Here is a 17,425-nt window from a genome sequence, read left to right on the forward strand (position 1 = left end):
GGGTAACTCAATTCAAAGATATTTTTCAGCAATTTCCTTAAACAATATGTGAATACCTATCATAAATCTTATTTTCCTAAATACTGAACTTTTCCTATTCTATGTTAATTACACATATACCTATAACTATGCTTATAATTATAAAGTTCTCCAAAAAAAGATTAATAAAGACTGGAGTCCCTAACATTTTTTTATGTTTCAATTTCTTAAAACTAATTAAATCTATTGTTAAATCTACTTAATTTCTAATGTTAATTGTACTTAATCTACTATTTACAAAATTTAAAAATGATATGCTACACCGACTACTGCGATACCAGATAGATGGGGTTTTCTAACGCTCTTAGTTCATCGTTAGTAAACTGCTCGGTGGCCTATAATTGGCCCGAGCTAGCCTGTGTACATTTCTTTCATGTAAGAGGCTTTCTCTTAATACCCAATTATTGACGGATGCAGCTATGTCTAGGAGCATTAGAGCACTAGCCATAAGAAATTTGTCTATAGGGCTGTAGTCGTTCGATTCGAAAATTATCCTTTTGGCAGATTCCATTTTCAACTTGGAATACATAAACACATAGAATTGCGTCTTATTCCTGATTTACGATGTATACATACAAATAAATTCGCCTCGGATAGGATCCCATCAAATCGATTGTTCAACTTCAATCGAATGAATCATATATGTACCCACTACCCACACACATTTCTATTACTCGACAAACAAGAATTGCGTTTTGCAGTTGTGTTTGAGAAATTAAGCGTCTAAGCGCAAGCAAATTGAAATGCCAGAGAAAAGTAAAGGAGTCAAGAAAAAAAAAACAACAATAAAAAGTAAAAACACACACAAAGCTAAGATCGAGCTCGCAGTGTCGTCGTTGTCATCGTCATAGCCAGTCGCTCGACAAGTTCTACAAGTTGCTGAAGAACAAACACGAGTATTGTTTTGGTTTTTTTTTCCAAGAACCTCCGATGCTCCCCCTTTGGTTTAAGTGAGGAGGAGGCTGCTCGTCGTTTTGCTGATGACCGACCGACCGACCGGTGGTGGATTGGCTCCACACATACTTGGCGCATCTTAATTTTGTTTTTTTTTTGTGCCCAATACCCATCTCCCCACTTCAGTGATTATAAGTGGCGGTGATAATGATGATGCGGATGATGGTGGTGTTGTTTGCGGCCGCTGCCGGTCACACGAATTGGCAAATTCAAACCTCTTTGGTTTTTCTTTATCAATTGGATTTTTTTCGCATTTGCTTCGCGGTGTTTTTGTAAATGCGTGTTGTTTGTTGGTATGCCTGTATGTGTCGGTGTGTAACCATGTTGGAGGGTTTTACGGCTTCAATGCTTGTTTTTTTTTTCTTGAATTGGAGGGAATTCTCCACCGTTTCGGCCATTATTGTGCGCCATACCTTTCCACCATTGCGAGGTTTTTGGCGATGACTGAGCATGACTGATGGTTGGTTGACTGTGGTCTAAAGAAGCTCGTAACACGCAATTGTTGAATATATTTTTGGTTTCTTAAAGCTTAAATTTGAAAATAACAATGAATCGTAGGTTCATAGCATGGCGTTAGCTGGGCAGATTCATTGACAAGACGGGAAGAAGGCAACGGAGCGCTCGTTGATAATTTCTACAAAGGTGTAGTAGCTCTTCTCTCGTTCTGTGTTCGATTTGGCTGGCTCGTTTTCATGCACGGCAAAATTATAAAAATGTCGAATACACGACAACAAAAACCGGCAATCGTGAAACACACCGGCCATCCGTGAGCCCCTACAACGAACGGAACGGATGTCTTTGGCCGCTGCTGTGATTAGGTTGCTGCCGGTGATTGTAGCCATCACAGAGGTTCGTTGTGGTCTATTTTATTCATGGCTTTAGTTTGGCTAGATTATGGCTGGGTAGATTTTAAGATTTGCTTGACTGACTTCACAATAAAATTTCAGATACTCGACCATGCCGCCTGCCATTCGTTATTCGTTCGTTGATTCCATGGGTAATAAGGCTCCGCTGCTATTGTTGTTGGTGTGGGTACCTACAAATTTTTGTAGCTTACAGCATTTTGAATCAAGTCTAGAAAATCGTGAGCCTTACAAGCCTTTATGATTGTTGTTCTTCTTCTAAAGTATGTTTTTGCATGTGGAGCTACTGCCAGCCGAGCAGTATCCTCTCTTGTGCTCAGCTCCCCCTCCCTACAACTCCACTACACTATCACATCTATCCATCCTTATATCAACCATTAAGCCATAACAAATGCTCCGTCTCCAACTCGTTATTTCCCATGTTCCTCCTGCAATCCAAGTGTGGAGTGAGGATGGGGGCAGAGTCCGGGAATATTTGTTATTGTTGGTGTTGTTGTTGTTGCGGCTCTTGACACACCATCGCCTGTCTGTTTGCTGGCTTGCTTGGTTGCCTGCCTGCCTGCCAGCCTGAGATTCCAGTTTGTTGTTCGTGATCACACTGCTAAAACAACAACAACAACAACCACAATAATAACAGTCAACAGCCGTGGTAGTAACAGCACGACCGACCGACCACCTAAAGTCCGTTGTCGAGCAAAAATTTATACGTATTTCTTCTACTCGCCTGTAACTCTGCTGCTGGGCTCGCTCTTCTGTGTTTCGTGTTGCGTTGCTTGTGTGTATATGAGACGTCGTCCGTCGGTCGTCACTTGTGTTTTTTGTTGTTTTTGTTGTGGTACTAACTCTGCTTGCCTGCCTGCCTGACTGACTGCCTGTTGTCTCGGCTGGGTTCGCTCGCTCGCTCCCTCTGTGTGCCATTGTCGAGTGCTGCGCTTAGCCGAGTAAAACAACTGTGTTTTTTCACGATTTTGTTTTCTTATTTAGTATTTTTCCAATTATTTTGAGCTGTTTCTTTTTTCAGACCGTGTGTGTTGTGTGCATCTCCTCCATTGTTGTTAGCGTTTCGTATGGCGATGGTGACGCAGTGAAATCCAGTTGGGTTTTAGAGAGTTGCTGGAAAACAACCATCAAAAGAAAAATCGCTAATTTTCTTAACATTTTCAGTTTTTTGTTTGTTTGTTTTCCAATTTGTGGTTTCCTTTAAGGAAAAAGAAAAAGTGAATTGTTAAATAAAGTAAGTTTATTTCGATATTCGATTTATTTACCTTGTGCATCGTGTGGGTGTTGATTGAAAGGACACTTGTTCTTGGAGAACAAGGGATGACGGCTACAACAGAGTGTGAAGAGAGTATGAGAATTGTTGATGTTGTTCCAAATGACAATTGTTCCCGGAGAAAACATTTCTTTGTTAAATCGTATTTACAACTCTGATTGGCATTTGAATCGGCCGATTTGAATCGTATTCTTATTGGAGCGGATCGTTTTAAGTTGTAATGAAAACCAAAGAACAAGACCTAAGAATCGTTGAAATATTGATGCTTAATCTAATTAAAATATTTGCACACTTCGAAAATATGAAAATTAAGAACTGGGATCTATTTGAGAACAAAAATTTCAGTTCTAGATTTCTTGAAGATCAAAAAATTTTTAAAATTGTTTCCAACTAAGACATCTACGTTATTTGGGAGTCATAAAATACATGCCGAGCACTCAAATTATGGATAAATTTTGTGCCAGATTTTGCGTAGGCTGTAGTCAGTCCTCTTTCACCATTGGGGAGAAGATCACAATATCTATGTCTCTGCTTCGTTCTCAAACAAACGGTAATAGTCAGTGATATTTTTCCCTATAACTTGAATCGAAGAGTAAAGTGAACTTCGCGAAAGTCCGGGAGCCCACCACCCAAAAAAAAATAATAGAAGTGATTCTTTAACACAAAGCTCAAATATAAATATGAAATTCAAACGGTTAGCTCCTGTGCCATGGTGAAGATACCAAGCCAACAATTTGTTTAAAATCGCATGACACAGGATCGGTTAAGATAAAGTAAAAATATCGTGAGAACGGTTGGGTGAAGATGTCATGCCAAAATTTGGGTGAAAGTGCCAAAAATGATTTGGATCTTTTATCTGTCAAAAGCTTGTAATATGAAGCCGCGCAAGATTCAAAAAAGATGTCAACCCATATCCCTTGTAGATATGATTAAACACCATGTTTAGCATCGAAGAATGTTGCAGGGTAGTGCAAATTCCTTTGGACGACATACATTTTCATAAAAACTATAATAAATTTTCCAAAAGGATACACCGGCAAGAAAGCAGCTCACAACGACAAAACTTAAAGAGTGCTTGACAAGAGAGAGAGAGAGAGAGAGAGAATTGTGCTCCCACTTTAAAACGAGCAAAGCATGCTCGTTTTTTTTTTTCTACTCCCAGAAGTGCTCCCGCTCGAATTCGAGTAAAGAGTGAAACTCTGCTACAAAGTATATATATTCTTGATCAGCGTAAAATTCTAAGTTGACTCGCCTATTTCTCGAACAAAATGAGATAGATCTTTTAAATATTGTATTTTGTCAGTGGGAACGTCAAGTTCGGATCACTTGTTGTTATTGATGTCTCCTCCATATGACGATACCGCCACTAAATGCTAAGCTTTAAACTGAATTCTCCAATCGATTTATAATTGGATGTTTAATAATAATGGGAATGGTATTTTGTTAATAATGAAGGCAATTTTTTAACGTGACCCCCAAAGGAGGAAGTCGCTAGGTATTAAATCAGGAAATCGAGTGGCCAATTGTGGTCATCTCTTCGGGAAATAATGCGGTTCGGCGTATATTACGTAGCGTCGTCTTATTGAAAGTAAACGTTGTCCAGATCAATGCCATCTAACTCCGACCTAAAACCGAGTTAACATTTCTCGATAACGCACTCCACTCAATGTAAATGTTGCTTCAACCACATTTTCGAAGAATAAGGTCCAATGACTCCAAGGCTGCGAATGGAGTGGCTTCTCAACAGTACCTCTTGGATTTTCCAGGCCTCAGATGTCCCATTTGGGTTCGTTGATGTATCCAGCCACCGAGGTGAAAATGGACCTAAATCATTCAAGACGATTTTCGATTGGTTTCGGGGACACCATGTTTTTGATGATTGATCGGTCGGCTTAAGTTTATTGGGCTATAGCAGCAATGCTCTCTGCTGTTGTCGATAGATAGTTGTGCAAAACTGTCAAAGAACGTACGTTAGCGGCACTATTTGAACGCGTATTCTCTTGTCTCTATTTTTCCCAACGATTTTTGATGGTGAATTCTCAGTTAGGCTAATACACTCACTCTCAATTTAGTTATGTACTTCATTTTTCTCGATCGACTTGCACGGTTTTTTTTTTTCTACACATCACTAACTTTTATACCGATACCTGTGTTGCGGTCACTGCAATTTTCTTTATTAAAATAGTAATTTTTACTTGAGCGGATTATTCAAATTTTCATCACTTATCCGAAACTCGTTTAGTTCACATGTTTTTAGAAATATTGAAATGTGAAAAGTTTGAATATAATAGCGAAGCGAAGTTTAATAAACCAAATATTTGCTCCCATTTCTTTGAAAAATTAATCGAAAGAAAAGGAGATTTTACTCGTTCTCGATCTAAGTTTGGTAGAAATATTACGATGTAGAAATTTGGAACCACTTCAAGAATTACAGAGCGCTCCAGCTTCTATCGTTCTAAAAGAGACTTCTTCCAAAAAGACGTCATAGGGTCTAAAAATGTATTATTTGGATAGGGAACAAATTGGCCATATCAAAAAGGTGCGTCACATAGCTAAGACTTAATGAATGGTTTATTTTGGTTTCATTCATTCAATTTTCTGCAGAAAATATGATTTCTTCGTGCAATGCAGCTTTTTATACAAAGATCTACTGAATTGATTCGGTAGAGCACGGTAAATTAAAAACTAAACTTTATTATACAGGAAAAAATAAAGGAAAAGTACTTACCCGAGAAGACGAAGAATTCTGAAAAAATATAAATAACACATTAGTCAAGATGTTTTAAGGTTAGCTGGATTAAAGGAAAGACTTTATTTAGAGTGGGGTAAAATTAGTTTCAATAGTTAAAGATAAGTTTCATTGCTGACATCTCGTAGAAAAACCTGAATGCATAGCAAAGCCTTCATTGTTTAGTTATTTGTAGCCAATTTAAAATCCTATATGACTTTAGCAAACCTATGAATTGCGTTTTTTAATATTGGATCTTATTGGCATGCAAATCCTCATATGAAGGATTATGATGTGAATTTGGAAATTAAGTAGCAAAAAATTCATATAAAACCCCAGAGACAAACCAGTCATGAAACAATTAACAGAGAATAAACAAAACTCGAAAAGAGTTGGATTGATATCTAAACCAGTAAGGAAAAGTCAAAAGTCGGGCGAGGCCGACTATATGATACCCTACACAAAAATGCAAATTTTGGTTACAGCTCCCGTCATAAAAGAATTTATTTGAAGTAGATCTACATTTGGATTTGGAGCAGTTATAGATTGGTTTCAGAGGGAACTAATATATGGGAGGCATATCCAATTCTGAATCGACTTTCACTAAATTTGACAGAGACATTTTAATCTTTTATACAAAATAACATTTCTATTGAGGTCATGAGAAGGATTATTTTAAAAAATATGTATCGGGGTTCCACAAAATGGAAATATTACGTCCCGAAATGCATTTGGGCTGATATTAGCCATTATTTGCACAAAAAAAAAAACCTGAAATCGAATTTAGAATATTTAGGAGCTATATCCAAATCTTAGCCGATCTCGATAAAATTTGGCAATGGTATTTCCGAGCTCTGTAAGAGACCTAAGGAATTTAAACACCAAATCTGATGAAACATGTCTATGGGAGCTATAGCTATACCTGAACCCATATTCTCCAAATTTGATATACCTGCTTCTAGACTGAATTCAGGCGGATGTACCAAAATTCAGGACTTTTGGGCAGATATTGGGTGCACAATTAACCCAAAATCGGTAAAATATATGAGTGAGAGCTATAACCAAATCTGAACCGATCTTAAAATTTGACAGAGTTATTTCCGAGATCTATAAAATATCTGGTACCAAATGTCATTATTGTCGAATGGATATTATAAATGGGAGGGACTTAAACACAATATCGGATGTAACATATATATGGGATCTATAGCTATATCTGCACCGATTTTCACTAAATTTGATGTACTTTCTTCTGCAGTTGGATGTGCCAAAATTCAGATAATTTGGACTTATATTGGTCATTTGGTGCGCAATTAACCCGAAATCGGTTTAAGATATATATGGGAGCTTTATCCAAATCTAAAGCGATATTGATAACATTTGGCAGAGGTATTTTTCGGCTATATCTGATACCTGGCACCAAATATCATTGTTGTGAAGTGCTTACCATATCGGATGAAACATATATATTGGAGCTATAGCTATATTTGAACCGATTTTCACCAAATTTGATGTACTTGCTTCTAGACTGAATTCGTTTGGATGTGCTGAAATTCAGATCATTTAGACTTATATTGGCCATTTGGTGCACAATTAACTCGAAATCGGTTGAATATATATGGGAGCTATATCGAAATCTGATCCGATTATCTTCAATTTTAATATGGGTTTTCCTTGGTCCAAACAAATATTGATTGGAAAATGTCATCTCAATCGAATAATAAATTAGACCTGTATTTTGTTCACAAGAATACATGGACGGAGGGACAGATGGACTGGCATGCATAAATCGACTCAGAAAGTGGTTCTATGAAGATCCTCAAAAGTAACTATGGGTCTATCTCGCTTCCTTCTTCCTGTTACAAACAAATGCACAAAGACATAATACCCTTACCACTATGTGGTGTATGGTATAAAAATGTAGAGAAAATGGAGACAATTGAAAAAATCAATGTCGGCTTAATTAAATGAACTGATTTTTCTTTTCTTCAATAGCCACAAATATTTCATAAAATAAAAATTTTAGTTTATCTCAATTTTTATTTAATCTCTGATTTTCTTCATACCCACACTATGCAACTATGTTGCATGTTATTTTTAAATAAGGTTACACGTAAGAATCCCAGCACTCATATGTTCTATTTTGTTCTTCTTTTCAATTTCAGTCAATGGAAATTATAATGAAAGTAAAATGTTCACCTGCCCCGGGTGCAACAACGGCAGCCACAGCTGGACACTCATCATTAAAAATTGTCGATCGCCATCGACAATTGCAGCAGCACACGAACACCAGTCCGTATCCAAAAAGTAAAACACCATCACAAATCTCCACTTATATTCCATCACCCACCCACAAAAATACTAATAACACCACCGGTAGCAGTACAGAATGCCTTATGTCTACGCCATCACCACCCTGTACGGAGTGTACAGTGGGTTATTGTTGTAATTTGCAATCATGTTGCATGCCACCACCACCACCGTCATCAACATCACAACAAAATCTTTCAACACAACCGCCACCACTTTTGCCTGCCCCAGTCGAGAAACAAGCACAACAACAGCAGTTTGATACAGCCATCAATGTCAATGGGCATCTGCCGCAAGAGCCTCCGACCGCCATTGAAGATCAACCGGAATTTGTATCGATCGATGATGAAAAGATAAAACAATATCTCATGAACTTTGGTCAACAACGTCAGTTATATCCGGAGAATACAAGAAAAATTAGCCGCGTCATCAGTACATCTTCCATGGAGGCCAACAGTAGGCCAGTGGTATATGAAATCATTGAATTGGATGATGAAAATGAAAGGGAAAAACTAAAACAAATCAAACAACAAGCTGAGCAAAATTTGGCAGCAAAGCGACTGACAACAAATCCATCCATAAGTTTAAATTTTACCGCCCGACAAACAAATTCTCTGAATATAAGTTTAATACCCAAAATTCCCGAAAAGACACCGGCCACTAAACAGAAGTCAAGTGCTGAACACAAAATCATAGCTGAAATCAATTTAATTGATAGCAGTGACGATGATGATGATGATGGGGCAGCAGAGGCCGATGCATGTAATACCACTCCAATGGATCGATGTGGAGCGGACGACAATGATAATGGCGATGATGATAGAGATAATGAAGAAGATAATGAGTATTATGATGATGATGACGATGATACGCTACCATTAGCAGCGGTCAGTTGTGAATTGGAGTGTGACGACGACGATGATGAAGATGAGAATGGCGATGGCGATAATGTAAATCATCCAACTTCTTCAGCCAATTTCCAAGAATTTGGAAATTCTCGCACAAAAAATGCCAATGGCATTGCTGGTGGCTATTCAAATGATAATTTAATCGTACGCTGGGAAGAATACGAACGCCAGAGAGAACGTGTTTTCTTCGAGTGTTATCTTTGCCATAAGAAAGTCCAATCCAGTTATAATTTAAGACGTCACATGATGATTCATACAGGTAAGAGAGAAATATCTTCTGGGTATTTTTATTTGGGAGCAATTCAAACCGTACCGAAAAATTAGATAAACAAGGTTGAAGGGGAATATGAAGCATGAACTAGGGGTGTACCACATCCAAACAGTCTGGAAATTGTGGTTGAGTCAAGGACTAAGATGTCGATATTTATATTTTAGTTCGATCTTAACGATAGATAGACAACATTACAGGGGAGTATGAAACCTGAAATAGAGGTGCACACAATCTGAGGACGAAAAAAGACCAGGAACAGTTGTACATGTAGAATTTTCACATGAAATAGATTGAGAACAGTAGCTACCTTAAGGGACGGAACATGGTAGAAGAACACAGGTAGCCGCATCAACACAGCTGCTGGGACAATGAAATTACATATTCATATCCGAATTCTGGTTAAGAGAAATATTTATATATAGCAAGTTGTAGAGAATCGGCGACTTGTTTCCGTTGTTGCCAGAAGGGGTTTGCAGATATAGACCCTTTTCTCAACAAACCTTACGTTACAAAAATATTTGGATGTGTGAAATTTGAAAGGATTTTGATTTTTATCTCGCTTTTTGTGTGAAGAAATGGTTCGACCTCTACCATCTTTATAACAGATCTTGTGATAATGGAAATATTGAGATGACAAAGTCTGAATGGAATCTGATGTTAATTTCGCGTTTGTGGGGGAGGTACCAGAAGGAGTGAACCGATATATTCCAATTTCACACCAGATCTTGGGTTAATGAAAATATTGTGATGTGTGTAATTTGAAGAGAACCGGATGCTTTTTTTCGGATTTTATGATCGTTTTGCTTATTAAAAACAATTACCCTTTGCGGGGGGAGGTACCAGAAGGTTCGGACCATACCTTCTGGTACCTCCTTTAACATCTTTATAACAGATCTTATGTTGATGGAAATATTGAAATGTGCCAAGTCTGAAAGGAATCGGATGTCGATTTCGTGTTTTATGAGCTCCATAAATATTCAGAATTTTGACCCTTTGTGGGGGAGGTACCAGAAGGAGTGTATCGATATATCCCATCTTCACACCAGACTTTGGTTTAATAAACGTATTGTAATGTCTGTAATTTGAAGACAATCGGACACTTACATCGCATTTTGTAAAAGTTATAACTTTAAAAAATGTTGACCCTTTGTGGGGGAGGTACTTGATGGAGTGGACCGATATTGTCCATTTTCGCACCTGGCCTAGCACTGATGCAAATATTAGAATTCGCAAAGTTGGAGCATAATCGGATAATCCTTTCTGTTGCTATGCAGTAAATTATCTTCTTTTAAATTTTTGACATTTTGTGTGGGAGGTACCAGAAGGAGTGGACCGATATTGCCCATCTCCGAACTCGATCTAAGTTTGACAATAATTTCGACGATTCACGTTTTGGCCGGATCAAATGATATATACCATCTCTAGCCATATGGCTGAGGGTATAACAAACTTTTTAAATTTTGTGACATATCAAGCGTTCAGGTCGAAATACATTTCGAACCCATTTCGTGGAAGGGTACTTCTTTGGATATGAAATCTAGTTCCTCAAAAAAAAAACTGGATTTATTGAAAATTATGTATGAAAAGGTTGTATTGTTAGGATACTAAATATGCATTTTTTAATTTTTATTTAAATTCCTTGTCCACCAAATAAATAATTTAGAATACCAAAAACTTTTAGGATTCATAGGATCAAATTTCTAATTAACTGAATTTCCCTGTCTCTTTCCCAGGTGAACGTCCCTTTGCTTGTGATATGTGCGATCGCAGATTCCGAGAGTTCAGTGATTTGAAAAAACATCGTCGACGACATGCTGGTGAACCCAATTTCATATGCATGGTTTGTCGAGAATTGCCACCATTGGAAAATGATCCAATACGTTGTATCAATTGTTGTACCCAATCGAAAAATGCCGTCTTAATGGCGGCCATGAAAAACACGGAAGAAGATGAAAAAGCAAATAATCAACTTAAAATTGTGAAAACTGAGAAGTCAATGGTTGAAAATGAAAATGTGATTGTGCTGGCAGAGTCTCCACCACCACCAACACAGCAGCAGCAACAACAACAGTCCCACACACTCCCCACAAAAACTACAGCCACAATAACATCTGTGGCAATTATAAAACCAGTTGTGAAAACTTCTGCCACGAAAACTTTCGTCAATACTCCATGTTCGTCCTCGAATGCTTCGACAGCATCCGATGACACGAAACATCTATTAGACAACATGCCGGCGGTACATCGCCAAGACATATATGATATGGGTATGATTACGCGCAAGGAGTTCGCCTGTCCTTTGTGTAATCGGGCCTTTGGCACACGACACAACCTCAAACGACACTATATGATACACACCGGAGAGAAACCGTTCAGTTGTAGTAAATGTCGTAAACCTTTCCGAGAGTATTCTACACTGAAAAAACACATGGTTACCCATCAGCGTGATCGTTGGTACAAATGCATGAGTTGTCCAATGAAATTTCGTGATTTTATTAAATTCACCGAACACAAAGATTCACATCCTGATAATGATGGGGTAACAATAATCAATTATGGCAGGAAATATCAATCGAGTGAAAGTTATAGCATAGATTCAAATGATTACGACGATGATGATGATGGGGATGATTCTTCGAATGGTGGTGGTGCTGAGGGGGCTAATTGGCTGGAATGCTGTGAATGTGGCCAACATTTCAATGATATCGACACCTACAATGAACATCTAAAGAAACATCAAAACTTACAAATTAAACAGATCAGTGGTGGCGATGGAGAGGTGGTTGAATGTGATTAAGTGATAGGGTTTGAAGAAAAATATTCAAAATTGTAAAGTACAATATTTAAACTGAGATTGATCAAAATGGGAAAATTAGTATCTGAAAAATGTATCTAAACATTAAAAACACGATGAAAAGCATTCATATATAATATTTAGAAATTATAAGAGGGTATATATTTTTATAGCCTCTAACAAAATTGTATATAACGTATTTTTGAGACCCACAGAAAAAACGGAATCATCCTACAAGTCGCCGAAAAACGATAGGTGTTATAGATTTTCCTCCAACCGTCAAAACCATGTTAAATTATAAATGGTTACAGCCTTAATTATGGGTATTTATAGCTACACAAGTGAAAAATGAAATTAATGAAAAGAAATATTTAATGCAATGTGCAGGTGTTAAAAGGTTTCAAAAGGTTAATTCAAATACCTTTTCCATATTTATAAAATATTTTATTTATACAAAACTCCATGCTTGCCCTTGAATATAATTAAGTATAAGAAGTTACAGTAAAATACTAAAGTTTGTAAGATTTTCGCAACATTCCACAAAGTATTTTATTAATTTTTACACTACCTACATATTCTTTATTTATATATTTTTTTTTTATAAAAAAGCAAACATTTTTGAACAAGTTTCCTTATAGTGCAATTGAAAAGAAAGAAGATATTATTAGCATCTATTCAAATCATATATTTATAAAATGAAATAAAATGTATTTTTGATATTTTTAATTAAATCATGTGTTGCATTTTTTTTTTTTTTTTTCAAAAATAACATAACTCTCCTGCAATTGTATTGAATATTTGCTAAGGTACAATGTTTGGAAAACTTTGGACAATAATTTCGCTTCGTATATGATTTATGTTTTTTTGAACTTTTATTACAGGCCTGAATAAATCGACCAATATCTTCCATTTTTAAATTTTTTTATACCCTACCCCACATAGTGGTAAGGGTATTATGTCTTTGTGCATTTATTTGTAACATGAAGGGTGAAGCGAGATAGACCCATAGTTACTTTTGAGAATTTTCATAGAATCACTTCCTGAACCGATTTTTGCATGTCAGTCCGTCTGCCCATCCGTGCGTCTGTCCATGTATTCTTGTGAACAAAATGCAGGTCGCGTTTATTATCCGATTAAGAGGAAATTAGTATCTCCAAGGACGAATCTTATTGAAAGTGGTGATTTGTTTGTAGTAATTGTTTGTTCCAAGGACGAATCCTATTGAAATTGATGAGAATCGGTTCAAATTTAGATATAGCTCCCATATATATCTTCAACCGATTTCGTGTTAATTGTGCACCAAATGGCCAATATCAGTCCAAATGACCGAATTCACTCTAGAAACAAGTACATAACATTTGGAGAAAATCGGTTTAGATATAGCTATAGCTCCCATAAAAATGTTTCATGCGATTTGGTTCTTAAGTACCTCACATTCGTAATATGAATTCGACAACAATTATATTTGCTACCAGATATCTTATAGAGTTCGGAAATACCTTTGCCAAATTTTAATTAAGATCGGCCAAGATTTGGACATAGCTCCCATATATATCCATAATCCGATTTCAGGTTTATTGTGCAAATAATGGCTAATATCAGCCCATATGGATGGATTTTCAGGACTTACGTTTCCATTTGGTGGAACTCGACTCCGATCTATATTTCTTTACTATAATCCTTCTCGAATTGATATCATGCACTCTATAGCAATGTTATTTGGTATAAAAGATAAAGATATTTCCATTAAATTTAGAAATAATCGATTCAGAATTGAATATCATTTGAATGGGGTTTTTTAAGCTGGTTCTGGAGTTGTATCAAAATCATTAATTATTTTAGACCCAGATTTAAAAAAAATCGAAAAGGGCCCAATGTTGGGAGTCCACACAATGTATGCCAAAGTATGGCTCACAACCCAAAATTTTCAAAATTCTGTAATTTGTGCTAATATCTTTCCTGATCCAGAGATATGAGTTTTAAACCCGGGCAACCTGATTTGGACTTCGGCCAGGGCTTGAGGTTTACGATTTTTTTCTATATTTGCTACTCTTTTTAAGTAACCAGCCTTCTACACCGGGTTCTTGTTGTATTTTTATTAGCTTTATTGTCTATATGGGAGCCGGACTTTCGGATCAAATATCCGGGTATATGGGTCCGTCCCAAAGAAAAAAATATTTTTCCGGATCAGGATGCAAATACATACCTCTGGAAAAAGTTTTTACTAAACTAGACTTAAACCCAGCGATATAATTAAACACTTAAGCGTAAAGAGTCTAAAGGTATAACCGTTTCAGTTCGCATTGATATGCAATTGAATTCTGTTTTATTTGAATGTATATAACCCAAACTCGAAATATATCCTCCATATTTCCAAAAAAATGTTTAATTCCCATGAGTATATCACAAGATAAACCATTTCATCTCTCTTGTGGACATCTCTATTGGTCAAGGCCCACACGACGGAATGGACTAGGACACAATATTATAAAAGCGCATCACATTACTTGTGTTTCTAACACTCGTAGCCACTGTTGAGAGATTATTTAAGCAATGCTCGGGACTTTTTAGATGTCCTTTACCCATGCGCGGTCGCTCTCTTATTCACAAACTTGGCTTTGTTCAATAGAATTTCACAATATTTTCATAGTTTGTGATGTTTACTTCAGGTATGATGTGTTTTTGAGGCTTACAACAATTTAAATTTTTGGCTGCTCGAGGCTTTTGAATATTCTCCGAATTTTTAAATTTAAATTTCCTAATGAAATCTAAATGGGATCAATGAAGCTAACACACCACTTTTAGCGTTCTAATCTTCAGACTTAAAAATAAGCAAATTTGCCATGACCTTTGACTGATGATGCTCGATGAGCTGAGGACGTATGAACAATTTACATGGCTTTTTACTCGTGACAATTTTATCTCAGACCACTTCCATAATTTTAAGTACAACGATGTTCAAATGTTTAACAAGGTTTTTTTATATTCCCGCAAAGTTCAATATGAATACCTTCTCCTTAGCCCTATTCCAGATGATCACAAATTACCTTATCTAGGTTACACCGAGTTGTAGACTGGCTATTGACAGTGTTAAAATCAGCAAAATGTCTGTATTTAAATTGAATATGCCCCTTACTGGAGAATTAAATTAGCTTACCATATTTTACCGACTATAACCGCGCTCTAACTTCACTTTTTAATACAGATCACTCGCGAATACGAAAATACCGAAAACACTAAAATTCCAACGACAAGGCCGACGACGCCGAATTTGATCAAGACGCATTTTGCAAAAAATGACATGAACTCATTGTTATTTAACTTCAACACTTATGAATTGCTAAAATATATGTCTGTATATCACTCGCGAAAATACTTATAAACGAATTAATATAATTATTTGATAAAGAAATAAAACTTTTTTGCGAAAACGATCAGAAACGCACCGACAAAACGCGCAAACCGTTAACTATAAGCACAAGGGTGCTTCACACGACTGATTTTTAAGGGATGTTCACACCAAATGTAATTGGGTTATCACACATATAACATTTTTTAAGGCGATACTTCAAAGTGAATGCTCGGGTTCTCATTTCATTCCAAAAACGGTTTATTTGAATTTCAATTGGAATTTGAATAACAATTTGTATATTTGTTTTGACATTGAAAGGCTACTGTAAGAAAATATACAATCTAGTGATGTATACGGCCTATCTTGTAAATGATTGTACATCGGGTAGAATTGAGAAGGTTCCGTAAAGACATCCTGCTCTACATTTTCTACAATTTTGCTTGTCAAATTTAAAAACATAAAAAACTGGTCCTCATTTCTGAACTTTGTATATGCGATGAATTTTTAATATTTTCGAAAAAAGTTAAAGATATGATCTTAAAGTGGTTACCTTTCTTAACAGTCTACCATTTCTGAAATTAGCAGCATCGGGCATATGAGCTTGTACGAAGTGTTTTTTTATTGTTCACAAAAACAAGAAGAAAAAAGCGGCCCTGCTCCCAACATTCTCTTTCCTGCCTTAAATTCATGGTAGAACTAAGAAGGTAATGTATTGTAATCATATGTTAATAATTTTTTCAAATTTATACATTTGACAACATCTCATTGTCAAAATCTATATTCATAAATCTATTGTATACACACAAAATCAGAGATGGGAACTGTGTTTTATGCATTGAAATTTGACAACTGTTAATATTTTTGAAAAAAAAAATTAAACACATAATTTTAAGAGATTACCTTTCTATAATAAAAAAGTAAAGTAATCTTTATTTGAGTCTTCCTCTTTTCTTTGACGATGTTGACATTCAGTGTGAGTGATTAACATATAATTTTAGAACTATTCATGGTACAATGATATCAAGGTAGGGCTATGATACCAATGATTTTAATTTTTTTTTATTTTCTTGGCTTAATATGTCATCTTTATTTGTTTATGTATGTGTTTTCTTTTCAATAACAAAACAAGTAAGCAAAGGCTACAGTCGAGCGGGGCCGACCGTTGAATACCCTACAACACTATAATAAGTGATACAGTTTATATAGGCGAGATACTCGAAAGAATTCCACTAGATTTTGTGACAAATAATAAAAGAAAACCTTCAGGTTTCGTTCTCTAATTTTCGAATAATAGCAACTTAAATTAATTTGCTCATTTCCAATTTATTGGTAGATGTTGCACGTAAATGGTCTTCCTAGATCTGGAACCAATATTTCCCAAAGACCTATAATCTCTCAGAAGTGGCAAAAGATTAACATTTATTATTGGTTTTTGACTGAAACGCATCTATATGAGATACAGACCTTTGACTATATTCTTCAACGAAATCAGCGTTAACGAAATAGTCAGAAGTGCATCTCTCCTGTATTTGTGTATTCTCCAAAAAGTCACTGGAATGGACGTTTTCGTATTTTGTCTACAAAAGTTGTGAGTGAGGGTCGGGCGATAATTACGACCTGCTGACAATTTTGCAGTTTTTTGGTCCATTTCAACCCCTAAATATATGGCGATCATCTCCAAAAAGACTAGGCTTCTATTCTGACCCTCATCTTATCCCCATGCAAAATTTCGTAAGGATCGGGCCATAAATGCGATCTGTATATGATATCCTGATATCCTAACTACTTAGTTTTGTTAGCTGTAGAAATATTATCAAATGTTTAATTCAAAATGAAAAATGCCAAAAATATGACAAAATTGAAAAAATATGAGAAAATGTTTTTTCTTTCCTGCCAAGAGGCCATTCTGAATTAATGAGAACTGTCGAAATCA

At 36.1% G+C, this 17,425-nt stretch overlaps 1 protein-coding gene and 1 long non-coding RNA gene across 3 annotated transcripts; one reads left to right on the plus strand and one right to left on the minus strand.

The window, feature by feature from the left end:
* Window positions 1–671: 671 nt before the first annotated feature.
* Window positions 672–12,821, plus strand: LOC101899590 (zinc finger protein 572). 2 transcript variants are annotated; one of them, XM_059121112.1, is made up of 3 exons: window positions 672–935; window positions 8,023–9,334; window positions 11,080–12,821. In XM_059121112.1, the coding sequence occupies exons 2-3, from the start codon at window positions 8,026–8,028 to the stop codon at window positions 12,141–12,143; spliced, it is 2,373 nt and encodes a 790-aa protein (XP_058977095.1). In that variant the 5' UTR covers window positions 672–935; window positions 8,023–8,025; the 3' UTR covers window positions 12,144–12,821. The 2 variants fall into 2 exon arrangements, with proteins under 2 accessions (XP_058977095.1, XP_058977094.1); XM_059121111.1 differs by lacking the exon at window positions 672–935 and adding an exon at window positions 2,956–3,090 and having other exon boundaries at window positions 11,080–12,360.
* On the minus strand, window positions 2,927–15,589 carry LOC131801962 (uncharacterized). The gene is made up of 4 exons (XR_009341981.1): window positions 15,298–15,589; window positions 5,858–5,875; window positions 3,122–3,370; window positions 2,927–3,054 (listed from the first exon to the last, which is right to left on the minus strand). It is a non-coding gene; the product is annotated as an uncharacterized LOC131801962 (long non-coding RNA).
* Between the last annotated feature and the right edge of the window lie 1,836 nt (window positions 15,590–17,425).

The sequence above is a fragment of the Musca domestica genome, unplaced genomic scaffold (genome assembly GCF_030504385.1).
Source record: "Musca domestica strain aabys unplaced genomic scaffold, Musca_domestica.polishedcontigs.V.1.1 19, whole genome shotgun sequence".
Lineage (NCBI taxonomy): Eukaryota > Metazoa > Arthropoda > Insecta > Diptera > Muscidae > Musca > Musca domestica.

Coding starts and splice junctions, on each gene's coding strand:
- LOC101899590 (XM_059121112.1), top strand. CDS start 8,026: ATGGAAATTATAATGAAAGTAAAATGTTCACCTGCCCCGGGTGCAACA. Junction 9,335..11,079: donor TCACATGATGATTCATACAG/GTAAGAGAGAAA, acceptor TCTCTTTCCCAG/GTGAACGTCCCTTTGCTTGT.